General features: G+C 36.0%; 1 protein-coding gene across 1 annotated transcript in view; it reads right to left on the bottom strand.

Moving 5' to 3' along the window:
• LOC149089413 (uncharacterized) overlaps positions 1-17,807 on the bottom strand; it is a 56,235-nt gene extending 38,428 nt beyond the window's left edge. The window contains exon 1 of the mRNA XM_089238323.1: positions 17,589-17,807. Within this exon, the coding sequence (XP_089094449.1) occupies positions 17,589-17,700 (112 nt within the window). The 5' untranslated portion in view covers positions 17,701-17,807. The remainder of the gene's footprint in view (positions 1-17,588) is intronic.
• Between the last annotated feature and the right edge of the window lie 5,591 nt (positions 17,808-23,398).

Genomic DNA, 23,398 nt, shown 5'->3' with positions numbered 1-23,398 from the left:
CAGTTCGGGACTCGAAACAGAAAATTGTTCGATTAGTGTATTGATTGTATTTTGCGACAAGAAAAATTAGTGTGTTATTTTTCACGAAGCCCAACTTGAATTCGTTTGTCGTTTTTATCGACATCGCGCGCAACAATAAACACGGGAAAACGATTTCCATTTTTTGTGCATTTTTCGGAAACATGTGCCAAGGGGTTAAAGGAGAAAAAATTCTGCAAGAAAAAAAAAAAGCACGATTTTGCATTTTAAAGCCTGTTATGGGGGGAAAAAACCAACAGAGTTGTCTCTTTCGACCAAACGGGTTAATGGCGATCGTACTGGTAATTTTTTCTGGATATAGTTATCAATTGGTTATTGTTGTCAGAAACCTCTAGTCTCAATGTGATCACATTGAGCGACGTGCACTGTATATTGTGATATGGGGGAATAAAAAGAACGATAATTGTTTATAAAAGAAAACCTCACAATATATAGTATAAAATAAGGGATTTTATATAAAAACGCAAAAAATATGCACAAGAAAAATATTTCAATTCCGTGATTTCCGACTTCATTTCCTACGGAGTTCATAATCGTGATGGTGGATTCAGAATAAGAAAAAAATAACGAGGATTTTCCTTCTCTACACAAAATTGCCAAAAAAAAAAAAGGCAAATATTTTCATTATTTACAAGTAAAGAATGCAAATGAAAGCCTCAGAGAATGAAAGATATTTCAAATAAAACGCCTAAACATGTTCTGAGGTTGTGACTCGTGGATTACAAAGATGGATTATAAAAAAGAGGTCATATATGAAAAGTTTCCAAACTATATTTCCAAGAAATTTCTGTAAATTTTTCCAGGAAAATCATCATATTATAATTTATACGTGCAGGGTATTGCCTTGAACTGGTAACAAACTCAGAGGAGTGATATTAGGCATCAAGAGGAATGAAAATTGAAATAGGACATGGTATCGCAAACCATGTTTAGTCGGTGAAAATCGCAAAAATACTTATGAAGGGTGTGACGTAGAGTGGGACAAAATGGCTAATAATAAGTGGGATCAACATTTATTTGACAGCTGAAATTTCCTTTTTCTGACATTCAACTGTGCTGCACAGGCTGTATTGCAATCACGCTGTCATTAAATGGTTTTTGTACTTATTTATTCCCTTTTTTTGTACTTCATTTGCATTTTATTTTGTACACCACTAGCTGTGTTGTAATCATACTGCCAAAAAAATGTTTTTTCTACTTATTATTGGCCTTTTTTGTCCCACTCGACATCCCACCCTTCATAAATATTTTTGTGATTTTCACCGACTAAACGTGGTTCGCGATACCCTTTTCTATGACAATTTTTGTTCCTCCGATGCCCAATATTACCCTTCTGAGTTTGTCGACACTTCAATACAACGCCCTACATATAGTTTATAAAATATCATCTGAAATTTCAGTTTTTTTTTTTACAGTTCTTTGTAAGAACAAACCTCCTCCCCCTTGTTCGACGCAAAACGGACGTTATATTGGGAGGTCGTTATATCGAACGTTTCGGGAAAAAAATTAGCTGCTTATCATCAGAGTGATATATAGGCCTATATACAAAGGTCACAACAAGCAAATTGCCCAACGAGGTGGCTGAAAAAAAGGTGTCCATAAAAAATATGGATATACAGCAACCCAATATAAAAAGCATCTGTAACGAAAAAAAGTCTCATAATTAACACTATATAACACTATTAACACTGCCTATTAATAATTATAAAATAATTAATAACTTCTCGATTTATCCCAATATGTTTATCGTACTTCGTTTTGAACATGTCAATTGCATTAGAATTTACGACCCCCGGAGGTAAGCTCCTTTGTTGTCAAAAATGGAGGTATTCCATTGATCGACAACGTTATTAGATGCCAAAACCAGAGGTCGTGCTCAACCTGTCCAGCCAACACACCTACAGATAAAATGAGATGGTTTTTTCCCACCTTCTATATAGCTAACAAGAAGATTTGATACGGCATATGTTCCTCTTATTCATGGATAGGTGCAGACATGCCCCGTTTTTACACACCCTTAAATAGGGTGAAGAGATTTAAAAAATCACTCTGTCTAGTTCATTTTACGTATAATTGCTAAAAAAAATTAAAGGAAAACATGCTTTTTTCGAGTTTCCGTTGTCGTTATAGCGAATGTGTTCTGATTTGCGTTCATAAATAACTTGCTATAAGCGAATATTTTTTGTATCTTTAACATTAGCTCTTTGACAATCACTTGTAAATTACAGGTAATAGCGAGATTCCCGTTATAAGCCGTATTCGTTGCAACGGACTTTTACTGTATATATATGCAGGGTGCCCATTCTTATCGTTGTCCAATGACTATTTCCTGAAGTTACAAAATCTACATTTTTGTACGCCCCCCCGTTCTCTAATTTCTAATTAAAATGTTGTTGCTCTGTCTCTCCTGAGACCAACTCCAAAAATTTTCATGTTTCTAACTGCAATGTTCGCTGAGATATTTAAATACAAAATCAGAGGAAAAAGGGGAAATAACAGGATATGCAGGGTGTTCTGCTGAAATGGACCGACAAACTCAGAGGGTTGTCAGTAGGCATCAAGAGGAACAAAAATTGCAGTGGAATATGGTGTCACAAACCACGTTGAGAGGGTGAAAATCAATCGAACCATAGGAGATGCCGGCCACGCCTCTTTTTTCCGGCATTCCATTGAGCAAATACAACTGAGGGTAATTATCAAGCTGCAGTAGCTATACTCTCTGCTCATGGTATGGGTGCAATTGGTTTGAGTTGAGGATCCTCCAGACCATAGTTTCCCAACCTTTTTTGTTCCATCGCCCCCTTCTTAAGAATTTTTTTTTCTCCCGTCGCCCCCCAACGCAATCTAACCCATAGGATCCTATGTTATATCTGCAGCCTCTACCGCCCCACCCGTGGAACATTCCATCGCCCCCAGGGGGCGTTAACGCCAACGTTGGGAATCACTGCTCCAGACTATGGTTTTGGGGAAGACCGCAGCGATTAACGAACGATTGCTCGCGCAGTGTCACGTCGAATAGGCACAGCGCGAATTGAGCGCGTGCAGTGTTCGCGACACGACATGGCAGAACTCTGTTTTGCGGCCAACGGAAATAAAAAAACAGCGCAAATTGAGACACGAGGTGACACTACGCTAATAATCGCGTGTAAGCGCGCATGCGTTGGGGCTGCTGTTGGGCCGCAGATTTTCGTGTCCCGCGCGTGCACGAGTCTTCGTATTCGGTAGGGGTTTTTTTTAAAAAATAAACTAATTTTTTGATGGAGTTCACATTCTCTTTATGAAATATTGTTTAATACGTATCAGTGTTATTTACATAATACAAATACAACGCCACAACAGGCAAATTGCCCAACGAGGTGGCTGACTTAAGAACATCATGGATCCCCGAGCCATTTTTTGGAGGACCTACCTACTACTGCTACACCACACATGCACCCTCCCCCCGCGGAACCCCCCCCCCCCCCCAACGAATCAGTACATGCGGGAATGTGCGTGTACATGTAGTACAACCTGACGTAAAGTTTGTTTCTGCGTAATGTTTGTTATGTGTAGTGCTGCCATCTGCCACCAGTTTTTCTAACTATGAGTGAAGTGTTATGATTGAATGATTTATCGTTGTAGGACTGTTGCTCTCTGTGGCGAGACTTTTAACGGGGAGATCGGCTCGCATTTGCGCCTTGAAGTTGGGAACCACAGAAAACCAACTTCAGCCGACCACCACTGTGGGGTTCGAACCCGGATCCTCGCATCGCGAGTCCGTCACTATAACGTTTATTTCTTTCTGAATTTTTATTAAATACAGTCAAATCCCGTGATAACGAACTCCAAAAGACCGGAGAAATCACTTCGTCATAACGAAATTTCGTTATAAAAGAATTGCTGGTTTTTGCATTGCTCCTATATAAACTTAAAAGGGGATTAGAAAAGTGTCCGTTAAAACGAGATTTTCGCTGTAACGGTATTCATTAAAACGAGATTTTCGCTATAACGGTATTCGTTAAAACGGGATTCGACTGTATTATTGTTCTTTCATTAGTTTTGACTTTTCATTAGCTCTAAATTTTCATTTATTATGGAGTTATTTTTAATTTCGGAATTTATTATGGAATTCATTAATTTCGGAATTTTCATTCATTACAATTTCTATTAACTATATAATGATGTATAATAATCATTATTTAATTTTAATTATTATGTGATTCATTCTAAATTTTTAACTTTCGTAAATCCTAAATTTTCATTAACTTTTATCCATCTTCAATTTTCATTAATTTTTGTAAATCCACCTTTAGTTTTTCAATTACGGAATAATTTTCCTTTACTTCTGAATTTTCATTAATTATGATATTTCATCAATCAAGAAATAATTTATGAGTAAAATCTAAATTTTTTAATAGTTTTATTAATTATTCATTAATTTCGAATTATCACAATCCTGATTTTTCATTATTATTTTTGTGTTCACGTTTTTATACGCGGTATTTTAATAGATATTTTTCAGCATTCCTTTATATTTTAATGAATGTTATGTCTTCATTTTAATGCTAACTTTTTAATGACCAATATATAATATCAAGGTTCCGGGAGCCTCCTAAATACTAAGGTTCCGGGCCACACGAAATCGTTTCTTTCCGAAAACGCTCGTCCAGAGTCCGACATTCGTCGCCTCGTGAACGCTGCACGCGACTCAATTTGCACTTTGCCTTATCATCTAGGACCATCCTTCCCATTTCAGGGGTCCGTGTTGTTCTCGTCCCCGATTCGTGGGACTTCTATGGAAGGAGCACGTTTCGCATAATCTTTGATGTAGCCGTGAAAAAACCTGGTGGTTCGAAATACGCCTCATCGGGTAGCACTTCCAGTACAGGCGTACAGCGGCTTGAGCGTTTCTTACGCCACTGAGTGCACTAGCTCCATTTGCTAGCTAGATCACTGTTTCCCAATGTGGACATTCGGGTGGGTCGAAAAAAATAGCATTTTTATTTTCAAAACGCTATAGTGCGGAAAAGTTGCCTCCTTTAATAAGAAGAAAAACGACGTAAAAAATTTTAAAATCGGTTGATATCGTCCGGTCGCGCATCGAACTTGAAATTATGGAAATTGATAAAAATCGAACATTTTTCTTGAATTTTTTAATATTAGATAAAATTCTATGATCGACACGCAAAAGTTTGTTACGCTTATTTTATGGTTCAATAAAGTAAAATAAATTAGAACTTCATTAATATTTTAATGCTTATTGGTCGCGCAGCGTGTTCGAAAAACAGGAATTTACCAAATTTTTGCTAGTTTCATTGTGCAGCTTTACGACCGTTTTGTCAGAATAAAACGACCCAGAATTCATCACGAGGAGGGGGCTGCACGTCGAGGTCCACCCACACGCAACCCAATCAACCATCCAAACTAGGCGTATGCAATTCACACTATATTTGAAGTAATAAATAGTTATTATAATAGACAATAATTCAGTGTTCTGACCTTTGGAAGAAATCAAGCATGACTGATTTTGATAATAGCGTAGATCTGTGATGTAGCTATCTCTATCTCCACGTCACATCCTTTAGTTGAGGCCTCGGTAACAATTTAGGCAAATCCCTCAACTGTCTGAGTCTGACTGGATCACGTGTGAACTGCACTTGGAAAGACCACTACAGTGAATCGTGGATCTACTCCATTTCAACGAAATTCCTCTCCGTCATATTTTTTCCGCATATAGATGGTGCAATGAACGTCAGGACTCTGCCATCGAACTTATCCTGCTGCCGAGATCTCTTCCAGCCCAGCTTCGTTACGGAGTCTGGAACAAAATATGTGCACCTGACAATCTGAGCCGTATTTATTGTTGTGCGGGAATGTTTAATGCTGTCATCTGAATTTGAAATTATGAGTGAAGTGAAATGATTGAATATTTGTACCGGTGTAGGCCTGTTGCTCTCTATGGCAAGATTTTTTAACAGGCGAATCGGCTCGCATTCGCGCCTCGAAGTCGGGAACCACAGATATAGATGGTGCATCTACAGGGCCAAAATCTTTTTCTGAGCCCATCCAGCTTACTGGATGTGAAAGCTCTCTGTGTTGGAGTATGAATCTGTAGATTGTTGGTTTCTAGATGTAGACAGAAAGATGCTGAGAAAAGACGAGTAGTACTGTATTTATTAGGCATATCCAAAACAATAAAGCCAGGAAATTTTCCAGGGGATTTGTAAATTCGAGATCCTGGTCGTCTGTCACATTCTGGATGGCTAAATGCGGCCAATAGAGTGCTAAGGTTGTAGGACTACTTAAGTTAGCCAAATCCTTTTGAGAACCAGAAGTTCTCTTCATCTTGAAATCGTACGTGCCTCTGTGGTTCCACATGAAAAAGAACAAGTATTTCAATGATGAGCTAAACATGTTTCTCCAGCAGTTCAAAAATTGTGGTATTTATTTGATGAGAGAGACTTACTTGAAGGTGTTGATCCAGTAGTTGAACCCAATGCGTTCTTTGGACAGCCTGAAAATTTACTGTTGGCTATGATTGTTGATGGCATTCGAGAGAACTTGGATATAGAAGAACTTTAACCCTTTTTATACCCAGACGGTACTTTAAAGTACCAGGGTAAATAAATTTGTTTCGAATTAACTAATTGTTTCAAAAACATTGTTTATATGTTTTTTTTACTTTCTCTTTAATTAGAACTAAAATGACCTACCAAATAATTTACATGATGACTATTTGTTATTGCCATCACATTTATGCTTTTATTTTAATATATTATAATTTTCCTTTTATTTTTCTCAATGTCGGATATAAAGGGTAAGCAAGACAATCCGCCTCTAAAGGAAAAACCATTAGACACTTCGTGCTACGTAAGAAAAACTTTAAAGCTACCGAATACACTGGAATTATTAACCGAAATGCTTGCCTCTTGTATCCTTCTATCCTTCCCCCAATGCTAAGGGAAGTACGTGATGATATTATATCATTCATCGATTTTGACACTAACCACATCAGAGGCATCGAAAGGTTTATCCGACGGACTCAGACAGTCGAGAGATGCATCAAACTTGTTACCGAATCCCGAACTAAAGTATATAGGCATGAGAAGCTTAAGTGTACATCAGATCTACGCTATTATCAAGATCAGTTATGACTGATTTCTCCAAAAAGTCATATTTCGAACGTGTTAATTTCGATCACTAGTTTTGAGATATATAATATAAATTATACGCACACGCCTATTTTGGATGGTTGATTGGGTTGCGTGTGTGTGGACCTCGACGTGCAGCCCCCTCCTCGTGATGAATTCTGGGTCGTTTTATTCTGACAAAACGGTCGTAAAGCTGCACAATGAAACTAGCAAAAATTTGGTAAATTCCTGTTTTTCGAACACGCTGCGCGACCAATAAGCATTAAAATATTAATGAAGTTATAATTTATTTTACTTTATTGAACCATAATATAAGCGTAACAAACTTTTACGTGTCGATCATAATGTTATCTAATATTAAAAAATTCAAGAAAAATATTCGATTTCATCAATTTCCATAAACTTCAAGTTCGATGCGCGACCGGAAGATATCAACCGATTTTGAAATTTCTTAAGTCGTTTTTCTTCTTATTAAAGGGAGCAACTTTTCCGCACTATAGCGATTTGAAAATAAAAATTTCATTTTTTTCGACCCACCCTAGTGGACATCCTTGGAGGGATGGAATGGTGCAGTGGGTTGTAGAACCATAGGATCCAACGAGTTGGCTTGAGCTGGGAAGGGATGAAAAAAAAATTCTGAAGAAGGTGGCGATGGAACAAAAAGTTTGGGAAACTCTGTGCTTGATGGATATTAGTCAGCCTTCCCAAAAATTCAAATATCAGCTCCGCATTTTAGTGAAAACCTCCATCCTACTCCCTTTGCCGTTGGTTGTCAGTGATGTTTTGCCTGCGTGGATGTTCCACCGATTCTCTAATAGCGTCCTCTATCGCCCGAAGAATGCGCATCTGACAATGCAAAGCTATGTGATTTCGATTCATCTCTGAGTCACTTACTCTTTCCAGAATTTTGTATACGCTGTAGTAATTCATGTTGTATGTACCAAATTCTTTAATTTCGAAAAAATTTCATTTTAGCAACAGTTACTAACAGTATAAGCGTAAGACCTGTATTTTACGGGGCATTTCTTAAATATTGGGCGTTCGAGATTTCCATTGTCTTCCTTATTTTCAATCAAGTTTTCTTGAACGCTAGAAAACAATATTTAGGTTTTTTTCCATGGCTTATTCGTTATTATCATTTCAAATAAACATATTTGTCAACGTTTTGTTTGGTGAAATATAAATTTTCACCCACTGCGTCCTGTGGAAGTTGCGCACTTCCGATCATTGGTGATTTTTCTGAAAATTTAGCGATAGTTGACAACTTAACTTACAATTGGCAACTTTTATAACTGTAATTGGCAATTTTACTTGCCTTTGACAATTTTTTTAGCAATAATTCGTGGTATCCCGTATAGATCCCGATTTTCTGTTTCCCGCATTTTTCATGAAGGAAATATGGTCAACCTTGATATTTATCGCGTTGTGTGTGTTGATACTTTTCTACCAGAACACATTTCGCGGGCCGTAGTTTGTGCCCATAACTACACTAGATGAACACATTCAATATAATGCATTGCAATAAATAAGAGCTAGAACCTCATACTAGTTCGATGATTAGGTCAAGGTCTAACACAATTTCGCAAACGTAAAACACTGACTTCGTACATTTATTCAAAAAAGAGGCAGTGTAGATTTCATTACGGACGTTATATGGGATTGAATGGTCTTGTAGGTCGTTATATTGGATAAAAAATTACCTGATATGAATGGGAAAGAATTCAGAACTCATCGTGCCGGTTTTTATGAACATCACCCCTAAGATAACACAAGAAATAATCTAATAACCCTCGGGGAAGACAGAACAACAGCTTTGTAATTGGGTTTCTGAGAACAGGGTGTCCGTATAAAAAACTATTTTAATAACTACACAACCCATTGTGCAACATGAATGGCGTATCTCCGTTCTACACGCTATTTGAATCCTTTTTCTAATTGGAAGTATGCCTCTAAGATCAACGGTTCGCCAGTAAAATACCATGCATGGTGTTACCTATGCACCCTGTATCTATACAGTTGACGCTCGATTTTACGAATCTCCAATTTACGAACTAATCTTTTGGTCCCAAACAATATACTACTCCTTAGAACGACTTTCCAATTTATGAATTTTTGATTTTACGAACTGTTTTTCACGTCCGTATGGGTTCGTAATAACGAGCGTCGAATGTATGTTGGCATTTCTGAACGTACTTACGCACTTCTCTGTTAAGATGACGTGGAATCACGGCACGTCAGTGCAATGGGGATTTCTGATTTGTGGGAATCCTGTGATGTGGGCACGTCAGGTCAGAGTAATGTGTAGGCACCTTAATTCAAGGGTTTCATCATCCAGAACAATCTTGACCTTTCAGCTCTGTCCCCATAGAGGAAGGATTTCAACAGCTAACTGATGCGAAGATTAAATTAAAATCAACTAATCAATTTGAAAAAATTTTTAATACACTGGTGTAAGAAATTAAGGGAATTTGCAGACCTGGTCGATTATCTCTAGAACTACTGTACCGATTTTAATGAAATTTGATATGTACATATATTGATACTGTATTGATACTGATTGTGTATATATTGTTTATAATTTGTGTTAATTGCATTTTTAATTGGGTTGCTGTTTTCTTTTGAAATATATGACATCCATATTTTTATGGGCATATTTTTATCAGCCACCTCGTTGGGCATTTTGCCTGTTGTGGCGTTGTATTTGTATTTAATACAATACAAAACAAATAACCATCCAACAATTGTAATACACACGCATGATCGTGCGTAACACTCGTTGGAGTCGGAAGGTATGAAACAGCGGTTGCAGAATAAACAAAAAAAATTGGTTAATAGGGGGTATGGTCCCCTCTTACAGATATACAGGTCTCGCAGCGTGATTTCATACTTGAAATAAGGCAATTTATCATTTCCTGTGGCAATTGGTCCCACTCGTTCAGCAACGCTGCTTTCATTCCCTGGATGGTTCCCGGAGGGGGGTTGCGAGTTGCAATTGCCCTCCCCAGAGCGTCCCAGACATGCTCTATAGGGTAAAGGTCTGGAGATCTGGCTGGCCAATCCATCCGGCGAATATCCTCACTCTCTAGAAAATCGTCGAGCAGAAGAGCTCTATATGGCCTCGCGTTATCGTCCATTAAAATGAACTCAGGGCCAACTGCACCCCTGAAAAGACGAACATAGGGCTCCAAGACCTCATCCCTATACCTCACACCAGTCACAGTGCCTCTTTCAAAGACGTGGAGAGGTGTGCGGCCATCCAACATGATGCCTGCCCAGACCATTAAACCTCCTCCGCCATAATGGTCGATTTCGCGGACATTGGAGGGTAGGTAGCAGGTTAGCAGGTCCCTGGTTCTCTCCATATGAACGTACGGCGAGAATCGGTGCTTAGGATGAACCGGGACTCATCGGTGAAGAGAACGGTCACCCATTGATCCATACTCCAATCTCTATGCTCTCTGCACCATGACAAACGGATTCTCCTGTCCGTGAAGTGAGCGGGACGTAAACCGCAGGTCTTCTTGCAAACAACCCTCTCTCATGAAGTCTTTTGGAAACAGTCACCCTTGATACACGGGTTCCTGTGGCTGCATACAAGTCACGAGAGAGCTGAGAAGCTGTAGCACTCCTGTGTTACGCCTCGCTATAATCGACAAATGGCGATCTTCTCTGGCCGTCGTGGCTCTTGGGCGACCTTGCCCAGGCTTTCTCTCGATGGATCCGGTATCCTGGAACTGTTTCCATAAGTTACACACGACGCTGGGCGTTAAATTGAACTCTACAAATCTGGACTTGAGATTGGCCTGCTTCTAGCCTCCCCACAATTCGCCACCTCATTCCATCATCTAAACGTTGGTGGTTACTCATTTTTACTGTTACAATTTCAAATTAACCGATTGCTGCAAAATAACACCAAGAAATTCGCCGAGGTGCGCTAGCGAACGAAATGCGTCTTAACTTACGCGCGCTTATAAAGCCTGTTTCTCTACTGGCTCCGCCTACACACACGTGTACGCTTACGTATTTGACGTACAAGATTTGCATTTTTGTCTAGAAGCATTTGTTTTATATTCAGTTCAGTTCTTTTCATGAAATTCGATAAAATATGCAAATTCTCTTAATTTATTTCACCAGTGTAAATACTCAAAAGCACATTTTTTCGCGGTTATAACAGCGTCAATTTAGAAAAGATGCCAACAGCAGCATAAATTTGGTGGCAGATGGTGATAATTAGGGAGTATATATCGTTGTAGAGGGAATATATAAAACGATATTTTTTTTTTCTTGTTCCGAAAAATATTATTATAACAATCGTTATATCGAGATTTCACTGTATTCTAAACTATTTTCAATTTCCCGTGAGAGAGATCCCAATGACCTCGCATAAGAAATACCTGAAGCGAGAAAACTCCTCAAACACACGCACGTTGACCGTTTCAACGGAAACAACCGAAAACCGGAACCTAATCATTTTCGCACATGAATTCCGTAAAAGTACTATAGAACTTTTTTAATAATACTGATTGTTGATAGTTGCATAAAGAAATGCATATTTTGCAGGTACATAAAAGAATAACACACAGGATGCCGTTAGCTGTGGGCCATTAAACACGTCACACATTTCTCACAACTGGAGAAAAAAACACAAACACTATAGTAGTACCGTCAGCGTCAAGTCACGACACTACCAAGATTCTTGTGGTTTTTTTTTTTTTTTTCGTTTTTCAGCGCGTTACGGAAAGAAAAGACAAGAACACAAGTATTTCTTTACTGTGACTAACCCATTCTTTTCTTTGCTGGCGTACGAACCATCACTTTCGGTTATCTATGCGCATTGTATCGACTTGACAATACCGTTACGCGCACACAACCTTGGAATGTTATTTCTTTTTCTTCTGTCTCATACTTGATTATTTATCTCATTTCTGCGATGCTTTATCCTTCGTTGTTGAGAGAAGATGACTTGTAGTACTACAAGGTCACAAAAAATGACGAAAGGACCTGTTGAGGGTTCGGACTCATGGACCTGATATCGTGCCTTTCATGCCAGAAGCACGAATGTACAAATTTTAAATTTTTTTTTTTTATCAACTGGATGGATACCGTATTTTTTGCTATCTAAGTTTTGCCTGAAACGCGAATGTGTGTTCCTATTGAAACACATTTCAGAACAACAACTTCTGTAGGGTCATATGGGTAAAGTAAACATTCAAACGTCATTTCCCACGTTCTTTTTTTTTTCAAAGGCATTGCACATTCATACTTCTAGCATAAGGGGAGACGATATAAAGGGTGTAACTAAACTGATCGTCAGAACTGTAATGGGAGTGATAGAACTCGCCAAAACAAACAACTTTCACCATACAATGTGGGGTCGGAAAGCAAGCGGTGAGCCGCGAGAGGGCGCCTGCGTGGTAAAAATGGAGAGCAGAGAAAAGACGAATTTTAAGGACAAAAAATATTTATTATCGAAAGCTTTATAACAAATTCTCAAATTAGCTACCACTAGCGGGCGTTACATCGACGATGAAGTGAATCGCGTAAGCGCTGGGAGATTCCTAACATTTCACGAACGTCTGCAGCTTCGACCGTTTCTTCGGCATTGCCGTTTGCAATAAATGAGGTGTATATCGGCCTTCTCCGCATTCGCGAATATTGCTGCATCTCTGCTGACAAATAGCAGCCGATTTTGGAGAGAGGTTTAGGGATTTCTAATTGCCGCTTAAAGGGTTGAAATTGTAATGAATGCTTTTTTTTATTGTTAACAATTCATGGGTTTTTTTTCAAATTCATTAAACAAATAATAAATAGAGCCCATGAAGTTCAGGCAAAATGTCATAAATGCCTTTTTTTGCCTATTTTCAAACTTTTGAGAAAATGCCTTTTTTGAATTTTTTTTTCTGCCGTGAGTTCGTATTTCGATATTGTTTATGTTCGATTTTATGTTTATTCACGAATTTTAGAGGTCATGTTCTTTAGCACATACTTAGATGTGTTCAGCACATTGACAACTTCAAACTTTTTTTTCAACAATTAGTATTAACCTCTCGCGGTTCTGCCAAGAAGCCAAATTCACTGGGGTCTTCCTATTATCGTAAGGGCCGTCGTAACGATGAAATACCGTTGTTTCCTGATGCGATCTTATGTTGAGTCCACCTCGATATAGGACCGCAAAAGGTTAATTGACTCATTCGATTGCTCTCCAGATGGAAGGGTTTGAATTTTAAATGTCTTCCCGCCGCAAGTCCATTGCCCCAATCTGATTTTATTTACCCACACCTGTTATGGGCTAATATCCCGGAAGGGACAGAGCCCCGGCCTTGTCTGGTCTCACAGTCGGATTTTAGTCAATGGGGTCGGAGAGGGATTTCGGAACTTGTCAAACATGTTATTTAAAAACATGTTTTTGACCATTTTTCCTATGCTTCCGTGCTCTAACAATAACACATTTCTTAAACAACAGCAGGTTCATGAAACTATTAATCTGAGTAACCTGAGGAAATTATGAATACAGAATTATTTTCTCTTACTTATTGTAATTATTTTATTGCATTTCCAACATCTTATACACAAATTAATTCACGCAGTAATATTATTCTTCATTCATCTCCAACGCAAAGCAGACCGTATTCCATCGCTCTTAATTATTTTTGCACTTTTATTTTTATGCAGTATTAGCAAATTAGTGATGATTATGCAGATGAAAATATTTGAAACACTCTTTTAGGATGGAAGAAAAGTTTCAAGTAAAAGAAAAATCTATGAAATTGAATAAATAAAATTTAAATACTTTTAGTAATAAATAGAGTTTATTCATGAATCAGAAAAACTCTTGTGAATAATTTAAATATTAAATCAGAAAAAAAATATTTTGTTAAATGTTCTTCAATTGAATGAGTTTTCTTGAACAACAAAAAATCTTATCAAATTAATATTTCTGAAATTTAACTGAAAAAATAAAAAACATATTAATTGAAATAAATAAGATTATAATAAACATTAACCATTAAATGCAAGTTTTTGCGTGTTTTTACACCTTCTAACGTTCGTTACCGCAGCCAGTTTAAAATTCAGAATCACCTTTGGTCATGAGGTGAAGTCATATCGTTTCCATTTCATATTCTAAATTTGCAGATAGATGTCCCAATTAACAACAACGACTCTTTGTTGCAGAGCATGCATAGCAGTGATTTCGCTGATTTGTTAAAATGTTTTGTTTGCATTTTTTTTTACCTCAAAGTTTGCAATCGGAATTTTTTCTTACTATATTTGAATCATAAAGACGGTAGTTACATAATTGGAAAGTAATATCACTTCAATACATCTATTTTATGTGCGATTTTTGAGACTTTGTACGTTTTCGATAATTCCTTGCATAAGCAGTACATGTAAAATAGATTTTTCTTCATTTTTTCGATTTTCAATGCGTCGTTAATTACGAAAAAAATTATCAGCTTGAAAAAAAATCATGCATTTAAAGGTTGAGAAATATTTGTATCCAGTATATAAACAGTTTGTATAAATTAATTCACATAAGTAATATGCACTTTTAACGCAGATCTTTTTTACTTCACTGCTCTTTTTTTGTGTGTTCTCTTATTTCTATTTTCCTTGATTGACAAATTAGAGATAATTATGCAGATGAAAATAATTCAAATACAATATTATGATGGAAGAAGATTTTTAAGCGTTAGAAATATCGTTTTCCAGTGTCTGTGGGAAAAAATTAAATAAGAACTCAACGCTATACTAAAAAATAATTTTTTTTTTTCCAATTTTTAGTTATGAAAGGAAATTTGTTCAGTGTTCAGAAATATTCTTGTGAATAATTTGAATACTTCAGAAAAAAAAATCAAATATTCTCCAACAAAATGAATAATCTTAATGAAGAAACTATCCTATATCCTACTACTATCTAATATTTCTGAAAAATTGATTAAAAAATAAAGTATGTTAATTAGGGATTAAGAAATGTTTGTACAATGAAACCTCCTCTAACGGTAACCTCCGAACAACGGCCACTTTGGACATGGAGACGAAATCAAATACGCATATCGCTATGAGAAAAATAATTTTCAAGCTGATTTTCAAGGGATTTTTTTTTCACTTGAATGTCTCTGGGAGGAAAAAATTATGTATGGTTTCTTTTTCCTGGGTAAAAATGCTGGATAGGTATATTGAAGGCAGTGGAGAGGGGAAAAGGGCCCTTAAGCATAGGTAGAGATAGACTTGAAAGTCTGGAGGGGGCACGATGATGATGATGTCTATTCATCTATACATAAATGCATTAGATCAGTCGACTTCACCTTTGATGCTGGGGGGCAATGCCCCCCCCCCCGTATCTCCGCCCATGCCTTTAAGGGATCTACAGTTGTGCCACGAGCCAAGTGATCTTTAAATGCACCGCGGGTCACTTAAGTGATCTATAAGTGGGCTGAGGGTTACTGAAGTGACATGAAAAGATCTTAGTTCATTCTCACAAACTTAGGTTTGAGATTGCGCGTCGTAGGTTGAGCATGTATGGTCTAGTTAAACGTGGATGGGAATAAATAAGCATTTACGGGTTGCTGGTACACCGTCTTGGTCAATATCAGTTTTTCCTACCAAGTCGTTTCTGTTGTGTTCTACCTCAGCACTGTATACTAGCTTAGTAGATCGATCAACAGGGCTGCAACTAGATGTTTGGTCAGCCGTTCCCGCTCGCTTTTTGATGTCCCCCCCCCTTGTAATGGAGAAATTTGGGCCCCCTTGTGGTCCGGGACACCAGACCAGCCTGATTCCTTCTAGTTGAGGCTGTCAATTAATCAATTGTTATAATACAGTATCAATACACTCATACATTCTAGTATAATCAATTATATAATTTACGTAATCAATTGAAGAACGAATTATTATTTTATGCGTTATACGGGTTGCAAATTTTATATACAGTCGAATCCCGCTTTAACGAATACCGTTATATTGAAAATGTCGTTTTAACGAACACTTTTTAATCCCCTACATAAGTTTACATAGGTACAATGCAAAAATCTGGAATTCCTTTTCAACGAAATTTTGTTATAACGAAGCGATTTCCCCGGTCTCTTGGAGTTCGTTATAACGAGATCCGACTGTAGTTGCTATTTTTTTTTTCAGACACAAAATGGCCATTCCCAATAACGGCCTCATTTTCACGGTCCAGTTAGTGGCCGTTGTTGGGAGGTTTTACTGTATTTAGTAAATAGGATTGTGTAAATTTATTTACATAGTAATATTCATTTCTAAGGCAAGTATTACACATTGCTCTTTTTTTTTTCTTTTGCTTTTACATTTTTATATTTTTTTGGCGAATTATGAATAATTATGCAAATCAAAGTGTTTTAAATGCAGTTTTTTGATTAAAGATTTTTAAATGTTAAAAAAATCCTTCCAGCGTCTGTGGATAAAATTAAATAACTAAGAATTCAATGCTATATCAAAAAATAAAAATTGTTAGTGATAAAATTTCCAATTAACAGTTGTTTGAAACATTTATAATTAAAATATATTCAGTGAATAATTTGAAAATTAAATCAGAAAAAAATATATCCCAAACATCCTTCAATTAAATGAATTTTCTGAAGTAACAAACAATCATGTCAAAGTAATATTTTGAAAAAAAACTTAAATTAAAAAAATAAAATTTGTTGTGTGGAGTAAACAAGATTATATAATAATGGTTTAGAAATGTTAGTATTTAGTAAATAGTTCGCATAAATCAATTTTCACTGTAACATGCATTTTTAACGCAGGTTTCATTAAATTACTCTCTTACTTTTTTTTCACTTTCATTCTTATACAAATATTTCTCGGCAAATTATCAATAGTTACGGAAACCAAAGCATTTTGAATTAAATTTTATGAGAAGAACATCTTTGAATGTTGGGAAAATAATTTCAGTGTATAAGTAGATAAAAATAAGTAATTAAAAAAATCAATGCCACACTAAAAAATACAAATAAAATTTAATTTTAACTATTCTTATTAAAATATATTCTAAAATTAAATGTTATATGTTATAACATTGTTATAAATTTTTTATGCAATAAAATTTCGAGTATAAAAATAAAATTATCTATTTATATCTTTATCAGTAAAAAAAAATTTCTTGTGCAAAATTTGAATTTTTAATGATAAAAAATTTAATTTAATTTTAATTTTATCGATTTTATTAAAAGTAACAAACAATCATATCAAACTAATATTTCTAAAAAAATTAATTAAAAAATAAAATTTGGGGAAAACAAGATTGCAATAATGATTGAGAAATGTTTCCATGTATGTATTGACTGTTTCTATTCAGCCGAATGCCGTTGAAATTACAATATTATGAATTTTTCAAATATTTTTTTTAAATAAATTAAAATTTTCAAATTCGGAACATTAGAGATGTTTTCTTACCTGGTGTTAATGGTGGGTGTAGTCCATTGTTTCCATTATTTCGGAATTTTTCTATCTCGTATTCTTCGGTAGGAACACACACAACGAATAATAATCCACTACCACCAGACATTTCGAAAATTTTAAAATATACCCTAAAATATTTTCTGTGTTTAGGAATGGAGCTACGAGTTCAGCATGTTCGTACCTGGCGCTACTCTCTGTGTCAGTGAGTTGTTCAACTCCCAAAAGAAAAAAAATAATAACAATGCTTCCAGAAAAGGTAATCTTGGCTGAATTATTTTGGTTACAAGCGATATTTTCCATCGCCAAAGATACGCTTCGTGGAACAAATCTACGTTCCTTTATTACACAAACGAACAAAGCAATAAAAATGTCATGTTTCAGCGATTCACGAATCTCACAGGTATAATAAATTTCATTATGGGTTCAGAAATTTACCAATATACATAATATAACTTAAAAACAAACTATATAACAAAAAAATAATGACTAAATTTATTTCCCCATTGCAATTTATTACCATATGAGTCTGTTTACATGATGGAATTTTAAATAAAATATGAATTCATTAGAATAGTATACAAATAAATTTTTTCTCTCTTTTTTGAATATTCAATTACATTATAATTGCATATTTCTTAGCATTTATTATTATGAATTAGAATTATTTCCTAAACAAAAATGATTACATTCAGATTAATCGTTGATTTACGTGTAATAAATAACCAGATGAATTTTGTAAAATCACTACAAATTATTCTTATTTTTATAATATATATTCCATGCACTCATTTGAATTAAATTTTTTTTAATAATAAACATAACACATGTGACGTGTGTTATTCTATGTTCAGAATTGTAAAAAGCATTAAAAAAATGATCGAAATTTATTTATATATTAAATACATTTTTTTAAACATCTTTATACGGATACTTTTTTTTTAATCATGGTTAAAATTTCGTATTAAAATCCTATCAAATTTCTTAACATTTCAATTATCGCAAATAGGAATTTTTCCCAACACTCGAAAATTTATTATAAGCCGGATTATTTTAAATGAACAATCTCACAGACAAAATCTCTATATAACGAAGCATAAAACATTTCGCTGTATGGAAAATTTGTTGTACACGAATAATTTTCGATACAAAATACAGTCGTCGCTCCTTATAACGTCCCCACGTTATAGCGATGATTCCGTTAAAACTATCAGTGCACATAAGTCCTAAATTTTTCATTTAACGACCTATTTGTACGTTTTCCTTTCGATATAACGACCATGCGATATATAGGCCTATATAACTGCCAAAGCTCGAATTCGGTCACTTTGCGAACTAGTCGGCCCAGCTGATCCGACCAATGTCCGAATTTCGGGCTTTCGCTGGACTTTGGCCGCATATCGATCCCTATATATCCCTATAAATGGATCACCAACATATCGGTATTCAAATTCCAAATTCATTTGATCGTTAAGGTTGCCATACCTGACCATAATAATTATGGTTAGCTATATCTAATTATAAATGACCATAATTATCACAAATAAATACGCCAACGTATCGATATAAGGCCAAAGCCCGGCGAAAAGTAACATATACAATATATTGAAGAAATTGTGGCCTTTCAAATAAAAATCGTTATATAGAAAATTTTGTTACAGAAACTTGTTACTCAGAGACTACAATGGAATAAAACTGATGGTCACAATTTAGGTCTTCCAAAAAATTGGGGAATAAATTTTGCATTTTCCCGCCGTCATGCTTTAAAACGCGCGATAATCAGCCAAAAGCAGTAAACAAGACCATTTTCCGGAAGGTTTACACACACAAATCCGGCGACATCACCATCATTAGACAGCTATAATTTATTGCAAGCAGGTGGTATCGTGTAAACGTTATAGATGTTTGCAACTTGCACTATAATTCCCACTATATTTAAACAATTTATCAGAGTTATTTGAAGAATTCCCCCTTCTTATTTCAAAAATATTTTTCAAATATTCAATTTTTTTTTAACAAAAATTCCAAACATCAGAGAGGACTGAAAATTTCTCTTCCTGGAATTATATATCAGTGACCTTTATCCACGACAGAAACATAAATGTATCCAAGTTTAAATAAGGTCAAACTGACGCAACAAAGCGAATGCATGACCTTGTCGACGGGGTTTTTATATATGAAGCCATTTCCTCAAATGCTTACTTTGAGTTTAAGCAGCCGCCAGACCGCGAAAGGACAAACATTTACGTAAAAATGTGCTCATTTTCCCTCTCGTTAGCTTTTCTTTCAGTAACATATTCACTGAAATAGTAGCACAATAGGTTTAAAAAAGAGCTTCTCGACGTACTGTGACGGTTCTGACGAAAATTCGAGATATATTATTGTTATTATTTACAGTACAGTAATATATATACTTCTAATTACATAAATTAATTTAATCACTGTTTTTTTTTGGAGTTAGAGGTTTTAATGCTCTCAAGAATGTTCGCGATAAATTGCTATTTCCCGATTAAGAGCTCTAATACTCAATGCGTGAAAATTGCAATCAAAATTATTATGAGTATCTTCGAAATTAATTGATTATGGACACTGAAAAAAAAATTGAGAACTCAACTGATTAGAAAAGAGTTTTAAAATTCAAAAAAGTAATTTTTTGTAATTTATAAAAAAACAATAATGAATATGCCGAAAAATATAAATAATTGGTGACGCTACGCATTTGTCGCCAAGGGTTGTTTGTAAGTAATTTTTGGCAATTTTACCGACAATTAGCATCATTTTTTGGTGAGAATCGGCAATTCTCCGTATTTATATAATCCTAATTTCTCCCATATTTTTATCGATCAAATTTCTCACTCAAATGATGTCGAAAAAAACAGCTTCATGCACAGTATTTGAGAGAGATTGCATCTGAATATTATTATTACTTTTTTTTTTGTCAAAAAAATTATTGAAACCGTCAACCTCGATTATAACGACGAGATCCCGTGGAATCTTCGATGTCGTTATAACTGAGTAAGACTATACTTTCACCGATCCGCAGCTATGAAGAACGCTAGTTGCAACAAATCCATATCATCAAAATGAATCAAAACTGTGATTATGCACAAAAAGAGAGTAATAGCCTTGAAAAATATATCAAGTTCTTTGCTTCAAAAGTTGTGCAGGCTGTTGTTCAGTCTCGCACAGCTGTAATGGAAAAGAGCCACTCAAAAGCAAATTCCACTTCCTACGAATTGGTTCAATGTTACTATTGAAGAGAGCCTAGTATCAGTGAAATGACGAACAGAGCTCTTGCTGGTCAAGGATTGCTGTCTGACTTCAGTATGTGTATTGAAATCCAGCTTCAGACTGTTGAAGATGCTTGTTTGGTTCTCGAGACCTGGTGCCTGTCTTTGAAAGAACAATACGAGGCCAGCGCGAGAATATCATCTGTTTATCCGAGGATGTGTGTTCTCCTCAAGTCCACTGTTTGTGTGTCTCGTGTCAGTTCTGCCTATAAACTTGCCGTCCGTCAAAGTCCAGACTCATACAGGCTGCGTTACAAGATCTACTTCGGGCCACCTCAGGTTGATATTCTGGGAGAAGGACATCAAGAACATAAAATTGGTCAAGTAGTTACACCTTTCGTATCACTCAACATGTCTCTTGCATATCGTACAAAAATGACCATCACTCCACAGAAGATTGAGAAAGGCATTGCTTCCATGGTAAAAAATAACCATTTCAAACCAGACACGAGTCCCAAAAAAAGGACGATCTCCCATTGGAATGAACGGTTTTCATCCTAACAAAATTCATTTAGCGAAAGAAGCAAATATATTATGTCCTGCCAAAGATCCGATCAAGCCTCTTGTCAATGGGTGCGTCAATGAAGAACTCTGATCTATAGTATTATCGACATGGCGAAGTCAGTCGACCGTATTGTCGACAATTTGGCGTGGTAATAAAAATAGGCAGTAATTTATGAACGTATTTTCATTATCGCAGCCAAATTTTCGAGAATGAAGTCAGTGCGATCAGTTCGCTGAGGCGTCAAAAAATTTCCAAAAGAAATCAGTGTAATTTCTCGTCATAAAGCTGTTACCTATACAGGGTGTGCTCTAAGTCCTAATTCGCCGTTTATCTTATTTCGTTCGACCGTTCGTCGCAGAGATATGGTTCTAATTTGTAAAAATGCTCAGAATGTGTACAGAAATCAAACTGTACCAGCATCGAGAGTGGAAAAATGCAGTGCGTCATAAAATAAAACCAATTTCAATTTATATACCCATTCCTTTAACTTCCGATTAGAAAGTTGTTTTGCCCCGTCTTCCCTAAAGCCAACAAAAAACATCCCGTTTTTAAGTGCAATATTCATTGAGATATTTGAATTCCAAATTCTCCGAGAAAATTTAGGGGGGGGGGAGAGGAAACGTGGATTTTTTTATTTCGGTTGGCCTCAAGAGCGACAGGAACCATCTTTCTAATTGGATGTTAGAGGGTATGGGGTGGGGGGAGGGGAGTATAAAAATTTAGATGTTTTTTTTATGACACATTAATGTACCCTACTACTGCATTGTACTGTGAATTATACAAATACAAATACAACGCCACAACAGGCAAATTACCCAACGAGGTGGCTGACTTGAAGAACATCATTGCTCCCCGAGCCATTTTTTGGAGGCCCTACCTACCACTGCTCTGTGATTCCGTTCCCCCATATGCAAAGAAATTTAAACTGTAATTATAACTCTTGAATGTGTAACCAACTACGAATGGTTCTGAAATTAATGAAAAAACTAATAAATTTTTGTGGTGTGAAATTTTTCAGAAACTAATTTTTCTTTTATGCTTCAATCCTAGAGGAGAGATATATAAATTATATTATACCATTTTTTTGTATTCCTCTAAAGTAGGGTTACTAGATTTGAAGACTGAGAAAGGAGGACGCCTGCGCGTGTGCCCTTGATGTCATTTTCCCTAATTTCCCCCAACAGATGGCGCCACATTTCTCATAGTAAATCAACCACTAAAAAAATGTTTTCTTAAGTAAAATAGAACATAGGATAGCTTTATATGCTATGGAAATTTGATAAATCTCGTTATTATGCATAATCACCGGCTTTTGGCATGCATTTTTATTATGCGCATTTACCAACCATTGTACAGTCGCCCCCCCCCCCCCCCCCCCGTATTCGCGGTTTTTTTCCTTTATTGGAATTTTTTTTTTCAACTCTCAAAAATCGTCATTCATGTGTTTTGTTTACAAAATTTTAGTTGTGCATATTTAGAATGGCTCGCTAATGACATTACTGTCATCACCAGAGCCGTGGCAGCCCCCCAAGAGAGAAACAGTCCTCTTGGGTTGGATTAACCTTTTGCCACAATGAGCACTAAAGGATACAACCACTACTACAGAGCCAACTAAAGAGACTATAAAAGACATTGTCACGTTAGCGAAACAGGTTGGTGGAGAAGGGTTCAATGATATGGATATAGAGGAAGTCGAACAGCTAAATTAATATCAATTCAGAGGTGTTGACCGAGGAGGAATTAATGCAGGTTGACTGCTCCTGAAACTGAAGCGGTACCAGGTGAAGATCAAGATAAAGAAGTAGAAGACAGGTTCACCATGAGTAACATAGCGGAAAGGCTTCGCACGTTCAAATCAGCGATGGATTATTTCCATGGCACAGATCCCCATATGGTACGCTCTTCACATTTAGAAAAATTGGTAGAGGAAGCCTTGTCATCATATTACAACATACTTGATCATATGAAGAAGACACGACAAACAGAAATCACAATGTTCTTTCAGAAAACAT

The sequence above is a fragment of the Pholcus phalangioides genome, unplaced genomic scaffold (assembly GCF_987345545.1).
Source record: "Pholcus phalangioides strain wild (caught in Gottingen) unplaced genomic scaffold, Ppha-v1.0 ptg000002l_1, whole genome shotgun sequence".
In the NCBI taxonomy this organism is placed as follows: domain Eukaryota; kingdom Metazoa; phylum Arthropoda; class Arachnida; order Araneae; family Pholcidae; genus Pholcus; species Pholcus phalangioides.
This window is presented reverse-complemented; position numbering and strand designations above follow the sequence as displayed.